Below are 26,806 nucleotides of genomic sequence, written 5' to 3'. Positions count from 1 at the left end.
TCACAGCATGTTTACAGGAGGTATTCAGAGGCCTGGAGTGGGAAGAATTGGGGATAAAAGTTAATGGAGAGTACCTCAGTAACTTGCGATTCGCTGATGATATTGCCTTACTTAGTAACTCAGGGGACCAATTGCAATGCATGCTCACTGACCTGGAGAGGCAAAGCAGAAGAGTGGGTCTAAAAATGAATCTGCAGAAAACTAAAGTAATGTTTAACAGTCTCGGAAGAGAACAGCAATTTACAATAGGCAGCGAGGCACTGGAAGTTGTAAGGGAATACACCTACTTGGGGCAGGTAGTGACGGCGGATCCGGATCATGAGACGGAAATAATCAGGAGAATAAGAATGGGCTGGGGTGCGTTTGGAAGGCATTCTCAGTCATGAACAGCAGGTTGCCATTATCCCTCAAGAGGAAAGTATATAATAGCTGTGTCTTACCAGTACTCACCTATGGGGCAGAAACCTGGAGGCTTGCGAAAAGAGTTCTACTCAAATTGAGGACGACGCAACGGGCTATGGAAAGAAGAATGATAGGTGTAACGTTAAGGGATAAGAAAAGAGCAGATTGGGTCAGGGAACAAACGCGAGTTAATGACATCTTAGTTGAAATCAAGAAAAAGAAATGGGCATGGGCAGGGCATGTAATGAGGAGGGAAGATAACCGATGGTCATTAAGGGTTACGGACTGGATCCCAAGGGAAGGGAAGCGTAGCAGGGGGCGGCAGAAAGTTAGGTGGGCGGATGAGATTAAGAAGTTTGCAGGGACGGCGTGGCCACAATTAGTACATGACCGGGGTTGTTGGAGAAATATGGGAGCGGCCTTTGCCCTGCAGTGGGCGTAACCAGGCTGATGATGATGATGATGACTTTTTCGTTTAAACGTTCTTGCCCTCATTTTAGACTTTAGACTTCAATTTTTTTTCAAGTGATAAATCAACCAATTCGCGGTTCTGACGTTTTAGAAGTCTAAAGTAAGGCTGATAAGCTGCGATGAGGTGCGACACGAGGTTGAAAAATTCTGCCAGTAAATGTGCGGAAAGTTAAAGTCACCAACCGGGTAAATGAATTCAGCTGGGCATGTTTGGATGGCAGAAGTAATACTGGCATGAAGTTTATTAATGAAGGAGAGATCAGAATCTGGCGGTCGGTAGCAGACGCCAACCAATACCTTGACCGATGCCGTTGCACAGGCGACCCACAACATTTCCAGAGAAAAATCATGTACGTGGTATGATGCTAGCACTTTCTTGATGGCGATAAGGTCACCGCCACCTTTCTTAACGGAATGATCACGTCTATATATGTTATAGTTATTTTGGTTTGGGAAAATTTCATTGTCCATTACATCTATATGAAGCCAGGCTCCTGTCAGTCCCACAATATCGCTGTTGGTATCATCTAGAAAAGAACACACTTCATCACGTTTGAGAAGCAGGCTTCGGAGGTTAGTAAATGATACTGATAGCTGTGGACTGGTGCTAGATGGCCTAGGCCGCTCCTGAGTGCATTTTCTTTTGCCTAGCTATCTTGCTGATAGCACAACTGAGTTAGTCGTGCTATCAAAGACGTATGTTTTGTTGTCAATGCGCAGTTTATCAGCGACCAGTTTGCTCTTCTTAATCTGGTTTCTGGCGAATTCTAGTAGTTTCCACCTAGCTAACCTGTCGGCAAAGAAAAGCCTTCGCGATTAGAGTAATTCGAGGGTTTCAAATTGTGCGCGGATGCCAGAATTCGCTGTTTGTCTTTAAAAAAACGTTAGTTTTGCAATGGTGGGCCTTTGCTTGTCAACAGCGAACTTCCCTAACCGATGCACACGTTCAAACTGAGATTCGCTTACAGTGATTCCTAGATGACTAGAGCAAAATTTAATTATTTTCTGCTCCGAGCCATCCCAGTTCTCTTTCGCGTCATTCTGAAGACCAAAGAAAGCAGCTTTGACCGACGCTGCCTTTTCTCGGCGTCGTCACATTTCACTTTAACTTCTTTTAGCTTTACAGTGATTTCACTCAGCGCAGGCTCAAGACCATAGTTATCGGTGTGGTCACATGATTCTACCTTGGCCTCCTGTGTTGTAACTCTGTCGGATAGCTGCTTAATTGTCATATCTGTCGCATCTTGTTTTTCCTTGACGCCCTTCAGTTCATGCAGTATTGCTGCCCGGCCTTTGGGGCCCCCAAAGCTCGCAATCTTGGTTAATAAAAAAAACTGTAAAAAACTAAAAATATCTGCAAGATTAGAACCCCCAGGAGTTTATAGCTTATTGACGAGAATGGCTAAATAAATATAGCTAAAAACTGATGCTATGCATATTTTTAGATATATGCCATTTTTGTAAGGATAGGTCATTATCCCACTCAACATATGTCGAACACATCTAAACAGACAGGAAGGGCGGAAGGCGCAATGGAGTGGGCAGTTGTTTTACTCCTCCCCAGGCTCTAGAATAACTTTAACTGCAGATACTCGCTCAGTGAGTTTGGTGGCAGGCAAGTGAGTGCTTCCCAAAAAGATTACGTGCAAAACTGGTCAAGCACTCTTCTACAATAAAGTTTTCCACACACGCACACACACCTAATTTCAAGGCCCCGGCACGTACCTCAGAAACAGTTAATGTTAACAAATCTATATTGCTGCAGAACTAAAACCTTTTCCAGCAGTTTCACAAAGCTGTACAGCGACAACCATACGTTGGGTGAGGGTGCTTGTATCTTGCTAGTGAAATATTTTTTGCCACCGCCTATGGCGTGCGATGTGTAAACACACCGCTCCATTCGATTTATCAAAACCCTCCATTCCGCTTTCCTATTCTTCTGTCGTTCTCTCTCCATTGATTTTGTTTCGCAACTCTGTTACATTATTTGAACCAGCGCTGCCTGCGCTTTACCCGCATGACCTCTCTTGGCAAATTTCACTTATGTCCCAAAATTTCAGCTACAACAAAAACCCTCGATACCCCGTCAGTGAATTGTGTGTCCACAACTTTTCTACCAATAATAGCTGCATCCACCTGTGTCTACCAGATGCTACCGCTGTCTTTGCATCCTTTGGACATAGTACGCATTCCTTCTTCCCCGTCCTTGTAAATGTCAACACATGGCCTCCTTAGTTTCCGACTGCTGGGAGTCCCAACTCACCAAATTAAACGAGCAGGCCCTGAACCGCGCTGGGAGCGAGCTCTGTACTGAAAGCTAAAAAAAAGCGACACGCCCAGATTATTCAACAATGATTTGTTCTTGATCACTTCCTTCCAAATATTATTTCACCTCACAACTATTCGTTTATGCTCGCAGATTTTTTTAGCGTACCGTAAAACAAAGTAATCGACTGATCGCGTTACCGTTTTCGAACATTCGTTGCTCGCAAGCTAAAGCTCAGCGACGCGTTTCGGTAAATATAGGTGCCAGAGACTTGGTGAGGAAAACCAATGCGCCATCGATAGTTCCCCAAGAGCAGAAAAAAAATCTGCTACAACAATTACGCCGTCCTGATCTTCTCGAGATCCTGTAATATTACCACCTGCAGCAGTGGGCACAGTGCAACAGAGGAGGCAGGTAAGGTCAAGAAGAAAGAAACGCGCGTGCTAACCCGCCCGCTCGAAAGCCAGGTCCCACCGCGGTGTTTTTCAGAAGCCAGCTGCCCTCATTAAACGTCACCAGTCGTCTTTTATGCCACTTGACAATATGTACTATAGACAACAAGAACTCGGCAGGAATTCCTTTCTGTCTAGTAGTACATAGGGTTAATCTTCAAAAAGCAATGCGAGCACAAATACAGTGGGGAGAAAAGACTTAACAGAAGAGACGGTGGCCTATTGAAATGTCTGTGCTATTACCGGAACGTCACATGCGGCAAGCGTTCGTATCTCACTTTATATTAATCGTGCGAAAAAGGATGAAAGCATAGCATTGCTCAGCCCAGGAAATGCACACTGCCGCGAGCAACACTGAATCAATTGTTGCTATCCTCATCCACTTCATTTCTCGTTAAACGGGCTCTTTAGAGATGTGTGTGTTAGATGTGCCTTTCTATTGTCCTTGTTCAGCTTGCGCTACAACAAAATAAGATGTTGCCACAGATCATGTGTCCTACTAAATATCATTCGCCAGCCTTGTGGCAGAAAATATTGCATTGATCCTGATCAAGAGGCCAGCCTTAACGTACCAGTATCCTCTTTAACAGACACGCAATGTGACCTAACAAAGGCTACGAAGAAGTTAACACACCACAGTCCAGTCATCTGCAGGATGTCAGCGAGGCCCAGACACCACATTACTTAATGCATCTGTGGAAGTTAATTTCATCCAGCTTGTGGGGGTGATCACCACCAGCTGCGCCGCAGCAGCGCTCGACTGCCCCTGACTGCACCAGCGAGGGCTAGGAAGGGGACGTCCATAGGTATCGTTGTTAGCGACTCATGGTCTCAGCTGCTTCGAACTCGGTGAAGCCCGCCCGTGCAGAAATGTGGCGACCCCTTCTCGAACTTCGGGTACGCCCGTTCAAGCCGGGCGGCATGACGAACTGTGTCGCATGCTGTAGCAGAGACAGGTTAGGTCACTGCGCGTCACGTATCTTGAAGACATTTTGTTCGTAGTCCCGCTGTTTGCAGTCTTACAAGGTCAACAGCATACATACCAGACGTCGCGGCAACTTCATCATTGCCATGGCGGTGGATTTCGACACCGCACTCAGCGTGAGGTGCTTTTTCGTGCTGATCGTGCACAGAACATTAATAAAATGGTGGCCACGTGGTAATCGAACGTACAGTCGCCAAAGATCACGGAGCAGAGGCTGTAGCTCTTGCTTGCACTATTGCGCTGCGTCATGTAGCAAAGACCAGCTGCGCGTCCTGAATGTTGCCACATCTCGCGACAATCGAAAGCAGGATTGCCAGCCTGCAGTCGATGACTAGACCCATTCTTACCACGAGCGTCGAGAGGTATGTGTTGCCAGCAGAGTCTACAGAGTCCACGAGTCTTGAGGCTATGATTCCACAAGCGACCAGGTCGTATGTCGCAGCCTAGTAGAAGCCGTTGAACTTTACCCTGCTTGTCAGGGCTCTGTCGCCAACTTGCTTTGAGAAATTCGCCTGCTTTACCGTGCCGAGCCTCAAGACCTCCAGCGTCCAGTTAACCGGCCGCAAGTGTGCAAGCTGCAGGCTGCCATCGCCGCTGAGACACGCACCGCTCAATGACACCACCAAGAAAGGTGCACTGCATTTCATCATCTTTGCCATAAATAACAGGCGCGAAATATAGGTATCGACCAGGGGAGGCCGCGGTGCACATCACTACTAGGCTCTTGACGTTCACACTTACGCTCGCCGCCCTGGAAAAGTCCAGGCGGCACGTCTCGTGCAATTCAAAATTGTACTTTCCGAATATCAAAAGCGGCGCGCACCAATAGGCGAGGGCGGCGAACAGCGCTACAAATGCATGGCTCATCCTAAACACGCCAGGCTCACAGCGGCTAACAACGAACTCGATGACTGCGCTGCAAGACACCAAGTGGTGCAACACGTAGCACAATTTGGCTGTCGCGAACAGGTCGTCGTTGTGAACCTTGCCCAGGCCGTGTACCGCTGCTCTGCAGCCCACCAATGTCTCGGCCTCGGGCACGCTGATCCAGTTCTCAGAGCAGACGAGCCTGCTTAGGCCCCCACAGCTGCTAAGCAGCTCGCAAAGCATGTGCACGCCAACGCTTGTTGCGTACTCCAGGGTAGCGTATCGTACTGCTGCCCTGGAAGCTCGACCTGGCGCCTGCCTATCGAAGCTCGACCGACGTTACTTATTGGGTAGCGTGGCGTTGTCGGCGAGCTGCACGCATCCGGTAGACCATGGCGACCAAGCAAGGGCGAGACGATTTTCTAGTGCGAAACTTGCACAATTTATTCAAAGGTAGATGAAAGAAAATGAGAAGAGCATGAAGTTTTCAAAAGTACATTTCGGAGCCCCTTAAATAGGCTCTCTACAATCGTGGGCGAGATCTTGCTTCCATCGATGTCACGTGACCGGCACAGAAAGAGGGCCCCTCCTCCTCTGATTATACCGAGCCTGCTGAAAGGAAGCAGTCGCCCCGCCTCCCGGAATTGTAGACGCCTGTCCGCCTCTCCTGCGTTCTGCGTGTTCGTGGAAGTTCTCTTCTAGGCCCAATTCGAGGAAAGGGCCTCTCTAAACATGCACACACCCACACACCAAAGAGGCTGTACACTGCGGGGCTTCCGGCAAACAGGTAGACACTCGAAACGGTCATGGCGAATTAGGAAGTCACGCTTCATTTCGACGAGTCATGGTGGAAGAAGGTACGGTGAGAGAAAGTTCTTTGTGCACGATGTGCGGGACGCCAACCATCGCAGGAGAAGTGACGCCTCATTTTGACGAAGATGGTCGGATGAAATTCCTTTCGCCACGTGGTGTCAGATGCCAGCCCTAACACGCTCCAGAAGCGCACACTCACGATCTCGAGCTTGTCGATCGTGGTCCTCGCGGATAAGAGCGAGTCTACGAGGTCTCTTCACAGATAGTCGTCCAGCAGGTAGTAGCAGAGATGGACGTGCCTCAGGCTGCCGCTCAACTTCAAGCCATCCCGGAACCAGGAGTGATTTTCCGAGATGCATGACTTACCACACAGCTTCACGAACTCAATCCTGTAATGTTTCATGAGCAGCCAGGAGACCAGTGCGAACGAGTGCCTGCGCTGTTGCTTGGACGCGCCGGGAACAATGCGTTCACGCAACCAGGTCATGACCAGCCCTCCTGGACTGACTTCACGTAGCTCGATGCTGTTGAGCCAAATGAATCTGTTCCATGGGGACAGCTCTCCAGGGAGAAAGCAGCCATCGGCAGTGCTGGCGGTGAAAGATTTATCACAGTGCCCCCGGCGACACTTCAGGATGCGCCACAAGTAGCGAAGGGTGGAGAAGAGCTGGTTTACCGACGGGAACAAGCTGGGATATCTGCTGACCAAGTAGGCGCTGTACTCGCGCAGCAGACAACTCCATGGTCCAATCTCTCAGAGCTGAGAACAAGAAGCAGTCGTACTTGTATGGCCTCTCACACTTCAAGCAAGCGTAGCAAACAGCACGTACACATGCTATGACTTCTCGTGCTTCTGAGCACGCGCTCACGTGCATTCGCATCAGTCCGGCTCGGATTAGAGAGCTCACTTTTGTTGCATAAAAGTTAATAATAATAATTAATTGCATAAAAGTTGCATGTTTATAAACAAAAGAGCCTGGCGAATACTTTGTAAGGAAAGAAGCAGGTGAATATAGCATATGTTTGGAAAACAATGACATGACCCTAACATACATAAAAGAATTCAAGTAGTGATATCACCGTCAGAGAAAATTTGCAGGAGCACAGTTGGTCGAAAAACTCTTGCCTGTACTGAAACCGAACACAGCGCTGCAGTACCTTCATGACGTCACAATGTGCAGTTTGTCTGCCTAGCTACTCTGTTTCACGTTAGTGAGGCAATGATATGCCAGCTACCACTGACGTCAGCCAATCAGGAGCGATAATGATGGGGAAGCACATGCCTTCTTGCTGCGTCTCCCTGCACGTCAGGGCGCTGTCTATGCCTTCCAGGGAGTAGTAAGTATCCTGTGCAAGAGAATGGATCGAAGACTTCACTACGCTGTCAGATTGAAACGTAGTGTAGGGACATCAGACACATTAATTTCTTGACGAGCGATTTCATTGCAAATCCAGGCAGCAGCACCTTAGCTTCGTTTGTCTATCATCATCATCGTCATCAGCCTATTTTTATGTCCACCGCAGCAGAAATACATATCCCTGTTATCTCCACTTACCCCTGTCCTGCGCCAACTGAATGCACTTGCGCTTGCAAATTTCCTAACTTCATCACCCCCCCCCCCCCAGTTTCCTGCCGTACTCGACTGAGCTTCCCTTCTTTATGCACCCATTCTGTGGCTTTAATGGTCCACCTGTTATCAATCCTACGCATTACATTCCCTGCCAAGTATCATTTCTCGCTCTTAATGTCCACTATAGAATATCCGCTATCACCGTTAGCCCTCTGATCCACACCACTGTCTTCCTATCTCTTAACGTTATGCCTAGCATTTTTGTTGCATCGCTCTTGCGCGTTTCTTAACTTGCTCTTGAGCTTCTTTGTCAACCTCCAAGTTTCTGTCCCATATGTTAGCACCGGTAGAATGAAGCGATTGTACATCTTTCTTCTCAATGATAGTGGTAAGCTCCCAGTCAGGATGTGGCAGTGTCTGCATTTGTCTATATAACGAATCATATTGAACAGTGAAAAGAGGTTTGGTAAAGGCGCAAGGAATGCACAGGTTGATGAGCCAGATGAAACTGCACTACCGCTTGGGGCTGTGCTACACTGTGCATTCGCGTACGCCAAGGGAATGTGAAGGACAATAGGGAAATTAATTATAGACATACCAGCGCTATAATTCTGGTTTAGTCCACGTCCTGCAGTGATGTGCATTGACCTTCGCGTAAGCTGTCGCCATCCTAAAGCACTATCAGCCTGAATAGTTACGCGAACAAATGAAAGCGACTATAGCCGCGTTTACATGAATGCGACAGTGTCGCATCGCATCGCATTTCTAGCGCATCACATTCATGTAAACAGTAGTAATGCGCTAGGAAGGCGCATCGCATTAATGCGCCAGCCGAGGGTAGATTTACGGGCGCGAGTCGACTCTCGCGGAGCATGTAAACACAGGATCGTCGCATTAGGAATGATGGGAAGGAATTAGCCATCAACATGGCGGCGGTCCCGGCTGCCCGCTTCGAATTGAATTTGGCGTTTCTTTTGTAAAATGCACTTCGTTCGCAGCCATTGATTGTGTAAATGGCTTTCGCTTAGTCTCAGGCCTTTTCGACGACAGAGTATTATGGATACCCTTGTGGTGTTTTCGAGATCGCTTCTCCTTTCGAACGTGTCGAAGCCTAACGAAAGAAACGTTCGAGATGTCAGCGCTACCTATCGCTAGAGTCGGAAAATAGCCGCAACGACGGCATATGGCCTCTGAGATCTGAACATCTCGCTGGCCAACTAAAGCTGCAAAACACGTGCGCGGCTTTGCGTCCGCTACACTATCGCGTATAGCGTACGCTATAAGTTGCATACGCTAAACTAAAACTGTCTGTTTCTCGGCACTCAACCGCCAACGTGCACTCGGCCTACTACCGGAAACCAGTTACACCGGAAGTTGGCTGCACTTCCCTTAGACGACACCATGTGGAGCTATGTTCTCGCGAGAGTTAAGGCGCTACATGTAAACGGCGTCGCATCGCCTTTCCCAAATGCGCTTGGAAATGCGATGTGCCACTGTCGCATTCATGTAAACGGGGCTTATGCCTTGGCGTTGCGCTTGTAACTTTCCCTACATTGATATCAGCGGCTTAATTCGAGCGTAACAGTACGCATTTGAATCATCATGTTTGCCTAAGACCGGCTACGGAACGATTGCACATAGCACTCTTATTAGATTACAAAGAACAGATGTTCCGATTAGTTATTTTTTCACGTTGGTGTTTCAGTTTAGGCTGTTGGTGCAATAAACTTGAGCCTCCAGATATAATTTAGTGGCAATGTCTTGGGGGTCCAAGAAAGTAGTAAGGCGGCTACCACGGGCGAGAGTACCCGATACCGCAAGTTCAGTTGTAAAGCGCCATGTAACCGCTTAGCCACCGTGGCGTGTGACAAAGCTTTTCTTCAGCGCAGCGAGCCATGAAGCTGAGAGGAAGAAAAGTGCCTCACGTGGTCATTCAAGCGTTGCGGACCCCTCAGGTACATCGGCTACATCGATCGTGAAGCTCGACCGCCTCCAGGTGTGGACGCAATCCTGGGCAAAATCCCTGGAAGCGAAAGGTGCCACACCGGACGCTGGATCGGGCTTTGCGTGGTTCACGCGTGCATCTGTGCAATTTCGTGTGCACGCCTCACTCGTGGCACGCTCTCTCGGGGCTGCTTCATGAACGCAAGGTTTTCACTCGAGACAAAGCGTCCTCCTTTGAGACATGTACTAAGCCACAAGCGATGAAAAGCCGAAACACCGTGAAGTCACGCAGTGCGCTCGAAAACACAACATACAAAAATTACATTTCGAAAAAATGTTAATGGACAAGTTTTTATTGGTTTATAGTTAACAACACCTCAGTAACCTGGGATTAGCAAAGATGCATAATGCGAGGTGCAAGGAAGATCCGCCTCTTTCTCTTCACGTGTGTGTGGTTGCGGTCTCGTTAACCCTGCGTAATATCAGTTCTGGTTTTGGCAGCACATAGCGCAGAATAACAGCATAAGGAAGGCTATATGGGAAACTAAATTGGACGAGCTGTTTTCATACGAAAGGTGATCAGATTAAAGTAGAAGGTTCAATATATTAAGCGCAAAAGTGATAATGGCAACTATAAGAGAATACCTTGCATTTGTATGAACCTGTGATTTGACTATTTCAGGGTAATCGTTTGTAGACATATGTGGCGGTAGAAACAAGTCCGTTTTGCTGACAGAAGTGCATTTTCGGTGGCGACCGAACCTACTGCCAGCGTGCCGGCCATGCGGTAACATTGGCCAGATCTAAGCGCACAATGCGCTTAATTAGGCAGCTTTTTCCTAAGTGTTTTTTTCTGCCATGTTCCTGATCTTCTACGCTTAAACTTATTGCCATAAAACATGGAATTATTGTTTTGTGGAAATTCTGGAATCATGGTTTTCTCGACTGGCCCACCACTGTAACATATTTCTTCAACAAGCGCACTTTGACTACCATGTTTTGTTGGTAAAACATTGCTTCTCGGCATTTTTGAATGTTGTTGCTTAAAAATTTCGCATTGTCAGTAAATGTAAGGCTGTGTCCTCCTGTTTGGCTGATACAGTGCATGTCAGCGAAACAAAAGACTGCGGAAAAACGGTATCTTGAATCATGCATTCATATATTAACCAATTACTTATAGCTGTTTCTTTCGCCCATCAAAAGTGCGCACAAGTCACAGTTTAACGCTTTTGCTTTCATTCACACACTTCACACAGGGAAAGGACTCGAAGTAACTTGCTAAAGGTCAAAGCAGATCAGCAATTATCATTTGGAACTCTAATTCCTACATACTAAGTTAACAAAGGTATGAGAATGCCCCAATCATTGCAAACTTTTCAAGCTAGTAGGGTGTCCTGCTAACACAGGACACTCTACCTTTTCTCTTTTGATATGACACTGCCTACGTGTACAACCTTACTAATGTGCAAACACATGTAACTAACTGGTCGAATGAGAAGACCTACGGTATCGCAAACTGTTTACATACACGCGCGTGCACATCAAGTAGCCCCGCTTTATGCAGACTAAACACTAAATGAATTTCAGCTGATAAAAAATTCTCTCGAAAGTGTACTTTTGCAAACTTCACGGTAAGAGGTTGGTGGTTGGTAAGTTAGCGTGCAAATCAAGATTTTATTTCTTGGATTCCGCGGCAGAAACTCAGCACGCGCTACATCAGAGGGAGGTCACGGAGTTCAATGCATTCTTCTGTAAGTATTTCCCATATAAAAATGACAGCATATTTTTTCTTGCCATATTGTTGAAAGCATGTAGAATCATTGTGTTTTCATTTATGTTTGCGCAGTTATAAAGTGCATACAAGCTATGATCAACGATAATAGCATGTTGTATTTCTCAGCAAAAAAAAAGGGATTGACAACATTAAGTTGATTTTTATTTTGTGTTTATCGAGACTGAGTGTGTGTGCGTGCTTGCGTGTGGATGTGTCTGTGTCTGACTGAAGAATAGCCGAACAAAGCATCAGTTATTTCTTTAGTTACAACCACGTGATAGCTGTCAGAAGGCGTCGAAGCCAAATAAATTTAGAACCCATTGCACTCTGTAAAAGTGGATGACCAGCGAAGCTGCACTACGTTGCACAGGATAATACGAGACCCCCACCTAATACAAACCAACAATAAAACCAAGAAAAGCTTCCAGAAAATTAACTGTGGTTGAAATTGGAATGTAGAAAACAACGAAGGGAAAATGAAACTGGACTAAAAGATAAATTGTCGCTGGTGGAAGCCGAATCCGCAACCTCAGCATTAGGCGTACGTTGCACTTCCAATTGTGCTACGGTGACGGCTATCAAATCGTCCACTAACTTTGGTATTTATGTTAACTAGGTCTAGCCTTAGGAGTGTTAGCCAGGGCCACTCAGAGTCATGGTCGGCGGATGTAGAGCATCCGCCCAGGTTAGGCAACGGTACATTTATTTATTTTCATCATTTATTAATGGTAGTGACGATAGCTTTGTGTTGACGGTATCATAAACTGATTGGTTGGCTTACAACCGTGGAAAGAATCTTGACCAAAGTTAAATCTATGCACGACCGTTGTTGAGTGACTTGGATTGGTGTGGCACTTCAATCCAAACTCTTATAACGCACACTGAGTGGACGATTTCTTGTCTGGTTTTAAAATATTCACACTGACGTCGCCAACGATCATCACAGGATGGTTGTGTCATCACGGCTAACAAGCACAACGTGCGTAGTCATGAACTTCTAGATATCACACTTGGGTGTGCCTAGGGATATATACACAGTGGATATCACAATTCCGTCTTCTACTTGTACGGTACAGACATCCCCACAGTCGGTGGCATTGTCTTCTCGCGAGTCAATGGTGTATGGTTTTACACACATTTTATCTTTTGCATATATGGCAACGCCTCCTGCTCGTGAGTCCATCTTCTGTTCACAAAAAATTCCAGTATACGCACCGACTTGGTACAATGCGTCTTAATTTATTTATTTCATTATTATTATTATTATTATTATTATTATTATTATTATTATTATTATTATTCTTATTATTATTGTTGTTGTTGTTGTTGTTGGCGGAGAGAGACAGGAGAAACTTTATTCAAAGTCCTTGCTCAGGTCAAGGGAGGCGGGAGGCCGGGTGACTAGCCCGACCGGAGCCTCCCTTCCTCAGGCAGCAGCCAGATCTTGAGCCTTGGCGGAGTGTTTGAAGCCTGTCTCACCTCCACTGCGGTTCGGCCCAGTATTGCGTTATCTCATGGGACCAGCCCACACTCACCTTTTCTATTGTTCACTCATGGACATGGACAATGCATGGAGCCTAACCCATGTACAGCTTCGCTGTATAAGCTTGTCAACATTCGCTTACTAACTAAAACCAAGGATGCTGTCACGCGCGCACAAGCAAACTTGAACACATCTCCCTGGATGACCGCGCACACTCGTTGCAAGACACTAGGGTGGGAAAGCACGGCAGCAGCAGCGAGCGGATTGACTTCCGTGCCGCCCCATCAAACCCCTCAATCTCAAAAAGTAGCGCCAACCACTTCCCTCCTCCTCCACTTCACTCCCGCACTGGGCACGGTCTCGACAGTGGCGCCGCCTGTGCTGGCCCTGCCGAAGTAGACGACGCCTAGCGTGCTACGGGAGGAAATCCGTGTTCTCAATAATGACTACACAGCTAGCGCGATTGTGATTACGTACCTGTGAAGCTGACCAGACTGTTCAGTGGCAACAGTACGCGCGATAAGTACGCCACTGCGATAGGGTAAGAACAGGCTGTTCGTTAACTTAGGCTGCTTAAGTTATGCTTGGGCATTAGTGGTTGAGAGCCTTCGGTTAAGTTCTGCGTAAACATTTACTCTTGTGCAGCGCGACGGTCATGTTTGGTTGAACTCAAGGGGAACATGGATAGGATAGGAATGAACTTTATTTGTCCAACGGTTGTTGATGTTGGTGCCCGGGGCTAGGCTGCCAGGGGTCTATCAACCGAGGAAAATCTTTCGAGATCCCCGGCAACGGCCCTGGCCCGCTGGACGGCCCACTCCTGGTCTTCGGGTGCCTCACTGAGGAGGGCGGCTTGCCATCTCTCAGCGAGGCGCAAGGGGAACATGAACGTCCGCTTTGGCGGCACGAAATTTCGGGGCGAAATTTGGGGTTCCCAGTTGAGTGGCTTGCATGGAAATTTTGATAGTAAGCTTGGCGGGTTAAAAGCTGATTCCGGGCGTTTGCACGCTGAGTGGAATTGTGTTGCCGGGATCGACTCTTCTGTGCCGGTTGTTGTGAGACGGTTGAATGCATTCCAAGTGCGCAAGGGTTGCAGAGAGCAAAGCCATTTTCTTGCTCGCCAGCCATTCTCTTCCTGCCCAGCGGTTGTCAACACTGGCCAGGCGGGATTTCCCGGGCCATGGAGGAGCTGTTAGGATCGGCCTGCAGGGGTACTGCTCTGCAAAGCCATTTACGGAAGCGAAGATCTTGGGAGCCTGGCCTCACAGTTCGTAGGCCCAGAAAGCAGTTCGAGCTCTTTTTCGCTACCTGAGGGCTCGAGTGCCCGACTATAGACATCCTATACTTAAGTTCTCTCTCTTCCTCTTTCACTCCTCATTCCCCTCCCCACGTGTAGGGTAGCAAAGTGGACTCAGTCTAGTTAACATCCGTGCCTTTCTGTCTTCCCTTCTCTCTCTCGCTCTCTCTCTCGCTCTCTCTCTCTCTCGCTCTGTCTCTGTTTCAGCCCGCTGCACGTGCTTCGATCGACCCGCGGTGGTGGGGCCCTTCGGAGAACCAGCGAGGACGACAGCGCTAATCCACCATGCGCCTTGTTCGGAGAACCGGTGACGGCAACAGGGCGGGCCACGTTTGGCGCCCAACGTATTGTTGGTCCGGACAGGCCGCCATAGGAATATGAACCTGGCAACGTTTAACGCTAGAACGTTATCTAGTGAGGCCAGTCTAGCAGTGCTGTTGGAGGAATTAGAGGGCAGTAAATGGGATATAATAGGGCTCAGTGAAGCTACGAGGCCAAAAGAAGCATATACAGTGCTAAAAAGCGGGCACGTCCTGTGCTACCGGAGCTTAGCGGAGAGACGAGAACTAGGAGTCGGATTCCTGATTAATAAGAATATAGCTCGTAACATACAGGAATTCTATAGCATTAGCGAGAGGGTGGCAGGTCTGGTTGTGAAACTTGATAAGAGGCACAAAATGAAGGTTGTACACGTCTACGCCCTTACATCCAGTCATGATAACCAGGAAGTCGAAAGCTTTTAGGAAGGCGTGGAATCGGCCATGGGTAAAGTCAAAACAAAATACACTATACTGATAGGCGACTCACTGCCAAGGTAGGCAAGAAGCAGGCTGGAGACAAGGCAGTGGGGAATATGGCATATGCACTAGGAATAGCAGGGGAGAGTGATTAGTGGAGTTTGCGGAACAAAATAATATGCGGATAATGAATACCTTCTTCCGCAAGCGGGATAGTAGAAAGTGGACGTGGAGGAGCCCGAACCGCGAGACTAGAAATGAAATAGACTTCATACTCTGCGCTAACCCTGGCATCATACAAGATGTGGACGTGTTCAGCAAGGTGCGATGCAGTGATCATAGGATGGTAAGAACTCGAATTAGCCTAGACCTGAGGAGGGAACGGAAGAAACTGGTACATAAGAAGCCGATCAATGAGTTAGCGGTAAGAAGGAAAATACAGCAATTTTAGATCAAGCTGCAGAATATGTATTCGGCTTTAACTCGGGAAGAGGAACTTAGTGTTGAAGCTATGAACGACAATCTTGTGGGCATCATTAAGGAGTGTGCAATGGAAGTCGGTGGTAACTCCGTTAGGCAGGATACCAGTAAACTATCGCAGGAGACGAAAGATCTGATCAAGAAACGCCAATGTATGAACGCCTCTAACCCTACAGCTAGAATAGAACTGGCAGAACTTTCAAAGTTAATCAACAAGCGTAAGACAGCTGACATAAGGAAGTATAAGATGGACAGAATTGAACATGCTCTCAGGAACGGAGGAAGCCTAAAAACAGTGAAGAAGAAACTAGGAATCCGCAAGAATCAGATGTATGCATTAGGAGACAAAGCCGGCAATATCATTACTAATATGGATGAGATAGTTCAAGTGGCTGAGGAGTTCTATAGAGATTTATACAGTACCAGTGGCAGCCACGACGATAATGGAAGGGAAAATAGTCTAGAGGAATTCGAAATCCCAAAGGTAACGCCGGAAGAAGTAAAGAAAGCCTTGGGAGATATGCAAAGGGGGAAGGCAGCTGGGGAGGATCAGGTAACAGCAGATTTGTTGAAGGATGGTGGACAGGTTGTTCTAGAGAAACTGACCACCCTGTATACGCAATGCCTCATGACCTCGAGCGTACCGGAATCTTGGAAGAACGCTAACATGGGTGCCACGAGACTAGACGTGATCGCTGTGTGTTGTACGGATATATATATATCTTGTTGGTGTGTTTCCTCGCAGTTTATTTCATTCACGGCATGTTCGCGCTGTCTTCGGCAGTCGCCATTCTCGGTGTTCTGGAGCCGCTGGTTTACAAGATGTCCTGTGGCACCGGCAGGTACGCATGTGTGCACTTCTGTTTGGGCTTTCCCCCACTGTTTAATAAAAAAAAAGTGCAGAGAAGCAAGGAGTAACCTAGCATGTCGATATTAAAGCGAAGCATTCGATGCCAATCCTCTCGGGTTGGCCGTAACTGCATGCTGGCTCAGTAGCTCAGTATCTCGATGGATATATTTGTTGATACATATACGAAGGTTGCATATGCACAGAATGAAAGTACCAGCTGACGGGCTTATGTATGTGCGAGCCCGATTTGACACACCTTGACTACGCTACTGCTGTTAATCAGTAATTAATTAGTTCATTTGTGTAATATTGCAAAACAACTGACAGGCTATGAACGTTACTTAGTGAGGAACGCTTGATTGATTTGATCACCTGGGACTCTTTAACGTGTACGGTGAACGAGGAGAACAAAGTGGCTCTATTTTTGTTGATCACAACCATATGAAGCGAACAGTTAATGAAGCCAAGGAAAGCGTTTCTTCATTCCACTCCACCCGCAATGGTCGCGTAGGAGATTTGGCGTTCCGCTACTAAGCCCGGGGGCGCTGATTGAGATCCCGACTACGGCGGCCGCGTTTCGATGGGGGAGGAATTCAAGCACTCCTGTATATAGTGCACTGGGTGCATGTTAAAGAACCCTGGGTGGTCGAAATTAATCCGGAATGCTCCACTGCAGCATGCCTCATAATCATATCGTGTTTTTGGCACGTAAAACTATACCATTTATTTTTTTTTTCGCTCCACCGCAGCGACTGTCAAGGGCTCAAGGTCCGGGTATTATACGTCAGTCAGATTCGCGCAGTTGCAACGCCTGACCGTCGCTGTTCGGGCAACGCAGTGCAGTCTCTCGGCGCATGCGCAGGCTTCCGGTTGGCGCCGTACCTTGCTTCCATGGTTCGCTTGAGGTCCGGCAGGCGCTCATGCTAATCATGGCCGTCATAGTGCCCGCTGTCTGGGTCTACTGGAGGCACCACCCGCTCTCATGGATAATGCAGGACGTTCTGGACGTTTGCTTCAGCGTGTACATCTTGCGCGTGCTTCGCCTGCCGAGCCTAAAGGTGGGTACACGACATGCCGATTGAACAGCCGATTAATGCACCCAGCGACCTGCGTATTTATTCAATCCGAAGCATTCTACCAAGCACTTTGCGCTAGGTAGGCTCTTGTCTCGCCACGTTCTGGGCCTATTCAACAATAAAAAATTAGGTTTCCGATGTTGGGATTCGAGCCAGTCTCCTTAAGTGCAATATAGCCTGATGCCCTACCCATTAGGCAACAAATGCATGCATACTTCTGCACACCCGCCATGGTTGCTCAGTGGCTATGGTGTTGGGCTGCTGATCACGAGGTCACGGGATTGAATCCCGGCCATGGCGGCCGCATTTCGATGGGGGCGAAATGCGAAAACACCCGTGTACTTAGATTTAGGAGCACGTTAAAGAACCTCAGGTGGTCGAAATTTTTGTAGTCCTCCTCTACGGCGTACCTCATAATCAGAAAGTGGTTTTGGCTCGTAAAAGAACCCTAATTAATACTTCTGCACAGTTAACTAGTACTTTGAGACGATTGCCGCGTGTGATGTCGTATAGCAACAATTGGCTTAGAAAAGCAAGAGCATGTGCCGGCGCCCCAGTTTCTACCAGGGGCCGTATTCTGAAACGTTCGCCTTCCGCGAAAGTTTCGCCGCCGCGATAGCCACGTTCAATAAACCAAGCGACTGCTTGCCCGTGACGTCAGCGTGCACTACCAACACGCGCTATCGAACGCTTCACATCGCATGAGAGAGTTCACCGTGCGAGTGCAGAGCGGCTCGGGTGTGTTGTTTTCGAGTGTACTGGCCGCAGTACTGGTTCTGCGCACTGATTACGGTTGGTTACCCCGCATTAGGTAAAATAGGTTGAATAAAGAAGTGTGAAATATTTTATTTTAAGGGAATCCACAAATATCGCCGCGATACAACGCGTGTAAGACGCCACCAAGAAAACTGCTATAAACTACCACCTATCTTACCTCTAGTACATTCCACCACCAACCGAACGCCAAAGGACGTGTTCGTTTATTCAATTTTCGGCGAGAGCACCCATCGACACCATGACGTTAAAATGGCGTGGGCCGGAACTACTAGATGGCGCTGTTTATTTTCCGGTTTCCGGAAATGCGTTTGTTTGCTTGGAATTCGATGGGAACCAAAGGATCCATCCATCCATTCATCCATCCATTTTGCTACAACAGCCAATCAAGGCTCACCATTGGCGGAGGTGTGGCCAAGGCGATAGTTTCGCGGAAGGCGAACGTTTCAGATGGATCGACACTTGGGCGAGTTGGTACTGGGTGAACACCTTGAAGGGTTGAAGGGGCAGCGCAATATGACCACGACAGAAGGCAGCGCTGTCCTGTGTGATCCTGTCTTCTGTCGTCGTCATATTGCGCTGCTCCTTCAAGATGTTGAACGTTTCAGTACACGGGCCCAAGCCCCACACGCTGGAATGTGCGAATAATATTCAAGCCCACCACTGCCTTTCGCGTGCTTCACGTTGCGTCGCAACAATTTGTTTGTGAAAGTGAGAGCGAGTTTGCTCCATTCTTTCGCTGTGGCAGAGAGCGCTTTGAGATATTGCACTGCCGTTGCCACTGACCCACTTTCCACAGTGGGAGCTGTCTCCTTCCTTAGTAAGTGATTGGCGCTGTGTGAAATCGCACCGCCTTCGGCATCAGCCTTGGTCGTAAGGGAATAGACGTTCCCTAAGTCAAAATGTAGTGAACCAGTCGTCATGCTTTCGCCTTGCCGCTGCCGTCACATGCACACTCGCGTTACACGTGCCATCGGTCCCTTTGAAGAAGTTGAGGTCGCTGAGCAAGTCAGGGTGGACAAAACCTCTAAGAGGCGTTTCGGAACCCGTGCGGGTACCTTGATCACTATAAAGCGGTCTATACTCCGAAACGTCTCTGCGTTCTTTTTCACCTTGACTTGGTCAGTGACCGCAACTTCTTCAAAGCGACCTTCAGCATGTTACCTGACCAGACAAACTTTTGTCGAAATCCAAATCGGTTGCTTTACGCGAAACATGTTCACTGCGTCATCTGAAAACACTTTGCGTGACCGCAAGTGATACCGTAAATAGCTAGCTACCAGCAAAATCATTCACACAACATTGATTCTCACAGTGCTTGGAAAACGCACAATTTCATTTTTTATTATTCCAGAAGATCTGTCGCTTACCCGCTGCTTTGTCCCCGAAAATATTTCCAAACATTGATTTCTTTGATACGCATCGTCTATTAAAGCTTTCGGCACCTATGCGATTTAGAAAAGACTGTTCCAATGTACATCCACTGCAATGCCACTGAGTGGTGCTGGTTAAGCCTCTCGCGTATACATTGCGCGTCCATGTGCACAATAGACACCCTTGAAATAGCTGGGGAAGAGAGCATTCGCTGTACCTCAATTTGCTGAACGAGCACGCATTATACAGAAGTTGTGACCCGTGTACGACGGCGCCATTAGATCTTTCTGATACATTTTTTCCCCAATTTTCGATGTGATGAATATCAGAACACATGTATAGGTGTAATTAAAAGGCTCAGATATTAGTATTTCAGAGGACTTTCCGGAGAACCTGCACAAAAAGCGCAAACGACTGTGGCATTACGCTAAGGCGAATCGAGAGAAGACTGACAAAGTAAACCTCAAGTTCACAACTCTTTATATAAGTAAGGTGAAGTACGCCTATGATGAATACCTGGACCAAGTTGTGCAAGCAGAATGACAGGAACTGAAAGCGGATGGGTCTGTGCTCTCTTTTCTTATTGTGAAGTGCAGAAGTATACTAAATAAAGGGGATGAATTTTCTAGCCTCGTTGATATGTCTATACCAACTGTCGTCCTTGGATCTTAATCCTGGCTTGATGCTTCAAGTTTTTCTTCATGCTGCAAGTTTGTCTGGTCAGGTAACATGCCGAAGGTCGCTTTGAAGAAGTTGTGGTCACTAACCAAGTCAAGATGAAAAAGAACGTTGAGGATATTGAATTATTTTCCGGAGGCTTTTTTTGCTACGGTAAGGACCGAAATCGTTACAGGGGAGGTGTTTTTATTTTAGCGGATGCGACAGTGTGCTCCCGGTAAATTGATATAGAATGCAGTCAAAGTGAAATGTTCTGGGTAGAGATTAGATTCAAGAACCTAAATTCATTTAGCGACTACCAAGCCGTATTGCGCGATATGAATTTGCAGTATGTGAGAGCTGCTAACGGTGTTACGCAGCGTGTCTACAGCTATCAAAAAGCACGTGTCAGTGATATGGTTCTGCCTTTAGATTCCTATTTTGATGTGTGAGACACAGATTGAACTCTTGAACATGGAAGAGCTATGGAAAGTATTTAAGAAGTTGCTCGAGATGCGTGAAAGATATGGACCATCGTGGGTTGTGACTGCGCGGCGCAGCAAAAGTAAGCCATGGTGTTCGCGAGACATGAAATGCAAGGCCAGGCACAGAGCGCACGTTTACGCTGCTTATAAGAAAAACCCTTTGTTGAAGCTTAAAGATGAACTCAAGAAAAAAAAATACTGAAGAGATGAAGGCAACTTTGAAGACAGCCAAAGATAAGTTCTTCAACACGTTCCATCTCCGTATACAGAAAAGACCGAAAGAACGGTGACAATTCATTGAAATGAACCGTAACGATGTATTAACAATACCGACCCTTGATAGCGACGGGGCTACCGTCCATAATCCGATATAAAAAGCCGAGTGCTTTATCCCGTTTTTTTTTCAGTTCTGTGTACGTTGCTCGTGTTCACACTCAAAGCTCTGTGGCGCGATCCCCGCCTGTGTTGAGTGAGCCAATGAGCGATATCATGATCAACCAACGAGAGATTGAGGCCGCTCTCAAAACATCGAATACGTTTAAAGCAACTGGACCTGATGCTTTATCGCCTGCGCTGCTTTCATGATGCCCACGGGAAGTAACCAAATATCTGTGCGCAATCTTCACCAAATCTTTACAAAAGATCTCTTTACCAGATGATTAGAAACATGCCAATGTATAGTCCACGTGCATAAGTGGGACCGCGAAATAGTGTTTTGGATTACCGGCCTGTCTCACCAGCGTTGCATGTAAGATACTTGGGCATGTGCTTTACAGTAATGTTATAAGCCATATGAACGTGCGCTCCTTGCTCAGCCCCCACCAGCATGGATTTTGTAGTTAATTGTCCTGTACAACACAGCTGCTTGAGTTTACGCATGATTTAGCAGGAGCTTTGGACAATAGTGTTGTGGTTGAACGCTTGTTTCTAGATTTTAAGGTATTCGATGTTGTCCCTCACTCTTATAGAAAAATTTGAAATGTATCATATAAAAAGTATGGTTGCTAAGTGGATAATGGAATACCTAAATTTAAGAAGACAGGAAGTTGTGCTTAACGGCAAGACATCCCGTGAAGTGGATGTGCCCTCTGGCGTGCCTCAAGGATCAGTCAGAGCCACTTTTGTTTCCCAGCTATATAAATATCTGCTCCGGTATTTCATCGCAAAGCAGACTATTTGCGTATGACTGTGTTCTGTATAGTGTTATTCCTACTACCCATGACTGCAGTGTTTTACAAAATGACCTCTACAAAGTAAATGAGTGGAGAAACAAGTGGCACATGCTCATTACCTTGAAAAAATCTGTTCATATGCGTTTTTCGAGGAAAAGATCAACTCATGACCCCTGTCACTCTCGAAATTCAACCAATTCGTTATCAGCTCAGGAGCACAAACATCTCGGAGCTTATTTCACACCTGTTCTTTCTTGGAGCCGTCACATTGATCATATCACAGCTAAAGCATGCCGCGTTCTAGGTTTCCTGCGTAGAAATGCAAGAACGTTGCCACTCGAGACAAAGGTATCATTGTACAAATCAAATGTCCGATCCATTTTGGATTATGCTTGCCCTGTGTGGCATCCGCGGTCGACACGTGATGTAAACAGTTTTTAAAAAATTCAAAGCATAGCCTTTCGTTTTGATTGTTCAGATTATACCAGGAATTTCAGTGTTTCAAGAGCAAAAGAAAGCCTCGGTTGAGAACCACTACAGCAATGCAAGGAATATCTCGGAATGAAAATTTTTCACAACGTATTCCATTCTCGAACGGCTATAGATCCCGGGATCCCAAGCCTGATTACGTTTTACAACGGCTGGGCCATGACAGTAAGGTTAAAGAAATAGCTTGTAAAATTGAAACATTTAAAATGTCATTTTTGTCGCAAAAAATGTTATCTGATGTCGCAACAATTATCTGAGACAAGCTATTTTCAAATTCAATAAGCCCACCAAAGTAAGAAACAGAGAGAGAGAGAGTGTGTGTGTGTGGGTGTGTGTGTGTGGGTGTGTGTGTGTGGGTGTGTGTTTGTGTGTGAATGAGTGTGGGTGGGTGGGTGGGTGGGTGGGTGGGTGGGTGGGTGGGTGGGTGGGTGGGTGGGTGCGAAAGTATGAAAGTGTCCCGGGTACATGTTTTGTTTTACCTGTGTCATTTATTGGTTCTTTATTTGATCCAATCCCCCACTCCACTGTAATGCCTGCGGGTGCTGTGGGTATTGTGATAAACAAATAAGAATAAATAAAATAAAAAAACACTCCGTTACAAATGACGCAGTTGCAGTTCCTACTGACCATTTCCTGGCCTCATTGAGCTGTCTGTTTGTCTGAACTGATTCATACCAGAGACGCTGAAGGGAAGTGATGCATGTTTGTTATTGAGTACAGCACTGCGCACGTGTCTAATTCAGACAGTAACATCACAGACGCTTCTGACTGTCTCAGCACATGCTGCGCACCTGATCCACAAAAGCGATAATTAATTTATGGAGCTAACTCTTTGATTGTTACGTAGACGAGGTTCACTGTTAATTTCAAACTACAAACACGTGTTCGATATGTCTTCTCTGTCGCAGATAATACCACTATAATTACATAACTTTTTCTTTTTCTTTCAGATATGCACACTGCTTCTGTCGATTCTATTCTTCTATGATATATTTTTCGTATTTCTTACGCCACATTTGATTCCGGTGAGTCCTCTTGGCGGCTCCCTTTTTTTTCTGCTCATATTTCATTAACACTAGTAGAGCCGTGTACCAAAACTTCTGTTAAGTTGGCCATAAAATATCGTGCTCCACTATAGCTTCATTTTTACTTTCGGGTATAGAAAGAAGCAGATACAAAACGAGTTTTTGAAAACTATTTCAACAATACTGCATCCTTTACGCCAACAGCAATCCAGTTATATCCTAATTCTGCTTGCCCAGTAAAAGCCCAACAACACCGTTAGATCCTGCTGTCTTTGACAGAACTTTACCGGAAAATAGCGGTTTTAAGTGGTGAACAGTGGATTAATTGGGAATGTTCCTGGAGCCAATGTTGCAACACGGGGAGTTGTCTTCATCAGGGCAACGAAAACACTACTTTCTTAAGTCGGAGGGAGGGGAGAATTATTCAGCCGAAACAGCATTCCATATCTGCCAGAATTCACTAAACATTCCTCTGAATTCGCTGAAAGGCTTCTGTGGATTTATTCTAAAGAAAAGATGCTACACAGCAAAATTGCATTTTGAAAGCCTGTAATTGCATAAGTAAATTTATACACGCCGCAAATACAGGAAGAGCAAATACAAGAAACTTGTTCCTATTGATGGCAAAGCGCTCACGGAACCGCCTTTCAAAAAAGGCTCTTGGCTTTAATATACCGGTTCTGCCGTAAGAGCTGTATGCATATTCATTTCATCGTAACGTACGTACGTACTTACGTCGTTAAAGAAAGGCGCTGCAAGTCATTGGCGTATTTTCGTTTTGCTATAGCCGAACGTTGAGCTAAGCCAAGAGTCAAATTCGGTCACAATACGGCTAAACGTTCTCGTGAATCGGCTTAACAATTTGCATGGCAAATTCATTAAAAAGCCATTTGTCCGTTATAATTTCATTTTTGGCGCTAAACAAGACGTAAATCCGCTAGATTTATTGCAATATTAGCCGGAATGGTAGCAGTACTTTTGAATGATCCGTCAGATCGTCTGATTTTAACATTGATGCATCAGCAGTTGATATGATTCTGCCATCGTAGTGTAGAGACGTTTAGATAGCAGTACCGATGTGATTAACCACACCAGAGATGGTAGAGCAGATACGCTGTAAATGCAAACGGATAAGCGACTGTTGTAACGCCTCGGCAAAATGAGAGCTGTAAAATTAATGACAAGCTTCGGGAGTAACATGGACTGAATAGCGTGATAACGCTAAAAGCAGTGAATAAAATTGACATCCTAATCGACACTTCTTGCCCCAAGCGCGATTGCAAGAATCGTGCACTACATTTCGTGATCACTTGACTGCGCGCATTATCGCACCCAAAATACGACTGCACGCGTGTTTTGCAGAAAACACTTTGCCGCTCAGTTTGTGTTCCTATTCAGTAGCGTAGCCAGGAGATGGCACGCCAGGCGCGTGCCCTCCCCTTCCTCCACCATCTCCGTCGCCGGCGCTGGTGTTCCGTACCCTGCAGCAGAATTCCTACTCCTATGCCCCAACATTCACTATTTGTGACCATTTCCCCTGCAATATTCTAAAAAAGCATCCTAAATTTCTCTACACATACATGTACACAGCTGGAAAGGTTCTTGACCGGTGTTGCAGAAGTCGCGAGGGAGTGTGGTAGCCCGGAACGGTTGGCGGCTGGAGGCCACAAATCATCCCATTTGAGAACAACCTTGACGAGGCGCCGACGGCCCGTTTCCCATGATCGCGCTGCACGTGACCGCAGCGTGTCGCGCGGTGAACGGCCGATCACAACACTACCCTCCGGCGGTGTCCTTCCGTCTACGCGTCGCGTGGACACGAAAAAATGTTCGTCTCCAGTTTCTCGCGAATGCTCCATAACTCTCAATTTAGTGCAGGTATCTTGAAAAAATTACACTGAAATTTGCCACTAGAACGACTATATCATTGCGCTGAATTTCATTCGCTTGCCGTAATTAGTAAGTTCACAGTGAAGTTGTAAACGCTACAGAATTCCCGTCTGCTGTCAATACATGACCGTCTACGGAGGGAGCATGATTAAGTAAAATTGCTGGAACTCTCGTTTTATCAAAATTATGCAGAAACTGATTGCATGACAATTAGCCGTTAAGAGGACTCTAACATTACGCTGAGTTTCATCTACTTTCACAATTACGTAGTTATCAGTTAAGTTGTAGATATTGTGGAATTCCCGTCTGGCCATGCGGCGGTATTTGCACGCGTCACTAGTTTATAAAAGAATAAGATGTATTCTTTGTCTGCGTCCTTCAACAACAACAACTCTACATACATAGATGCGTCGATTAAAGTAAAACAATACATCTTCACTGCTCGTCTTTCTTCAGAGTGGAAGGGCTATTTTTTGTATGTCGTGAAGTTCTTATCATACGCAGTTCTCTCAGATTTCTTTTTAAACATATTCACTTGCACAAGCTTTGCTCCAAGTTCCTTTCCTTTGAAATTGTCGCGATTGTTTCTTACACTATTACTGGATTTTTATTATTTTGCTTGATTTCTGTTCATTTCTGGTCATTGAGTGCGTGGTTTACTTTCACTGAAAATTTCAAGATGTGCGTCATAATAAAATCGTGGTTTGGCACATAAAAGACCAGAATTTAGTTGCTTTAAATTTCAGAAGATCTCGGGGGCGGGGGGGGGGGGAATTCGTAGGCTGCATGATCTTTTATGCATAAGCGACACATGTCTTTCTTACATGTGTTGATTTTTTAAAATAAAACTCAGTGGATCGTACACTTGACGTGAATCACGATGAAATCATCAAATTTCGTTTAAATAGAATGACTATGTGATACAATGAATAAGCCACTCAGTATTCAGCTGTATGACTTAGCTGACTGATAAGGAAGTCTCTACACTACTGATGCTCATGGAGATGTGTCCAATCCTTATAAAACGTATAAGATACGATTTTTTCGACAACTGTCGAGCTGCTTTTAAACATGAAAGATTGTGAAAAATATATTTCTATAACATCATTGGTCACATTTGATATTTCCAGGCGAAAATTACTCACAATTCAACGACGAGCTTCGTAAATGCCTCGCAGGTAAGCCATTTTCAAATCTTTAAATTTTCGTGAGTTTTGTGTGTGTGCTGCATTTCCACGTTCACAAATGCTTCTCGTCTTCTTCAGTGTTAAGTGCCACTCCAGTTGAAGTGCCAATAATTTACTCGGTAGTCCATTATGAAACGGTGCGCACAATTGTTATCTTAGCAGCGCGCTCTCACTTGCTGATAGTTGCTATGTATGTTTCCATGCCTAACAGCCTGCGTGGTGTTTTTATTATTTCCGCAACGAAATTTGACGATCTTGAATGTAAATCGGCTGTTCCCTTTCACG

The 26,806-nt window shown here is 46.2% G+C and overlaps 1 protein-coding gene across 1 annotated transcript; it reads left to right on the top strand.

The window, feature by feature from the left end:
• Nucleotides 1-16,292: 16,292 nt before the first annotated feature.
• On the top strand, nucleotides 16,293-26,512 carry LOC139053017 (signal peptide peptidase-like 2B; the record flags this gene model as incomplete). Its single annotated transcript, XM_070530153.1, has 4 exons — nucleotides 16,293-16,384; nucleotides 17,255-17,450; nucleotides 23,370-23,444; nucleotides 26,465-26,512. Coding segments are annotated over exons 1-4 (399 nt in total), but the record flags the coding sequence as incomplete, so codon positions are not given.
• Between the last annotated feature and the right edge of the window lie 294 nt (nucleotides 26,513-26,806).

The sequence above is a fragment of the Dermacentor albipictus genome, unplaced genomic scaffold (assembly GCF_038994185.2).
Source record: "Dermacentor albipictus isolate Rhodes 1998 colony unplaced genomic scaffold, USDA_Dalb.pri_finalv2 scaffold_54, whole genome shotgun sequence".
NCBI classification, from domain to species: domain Eukaryota; kingdom Metazoa; phylum Arthropoda; class Arachnida; order Ixodida; family Ixodidae; genus Dermacentor; species Dermacentor albipictus.
Note: the sequence above shows the minus strand (reverse complement) of the source record. Positions and strands in the feature narration are given on the sequence as shown.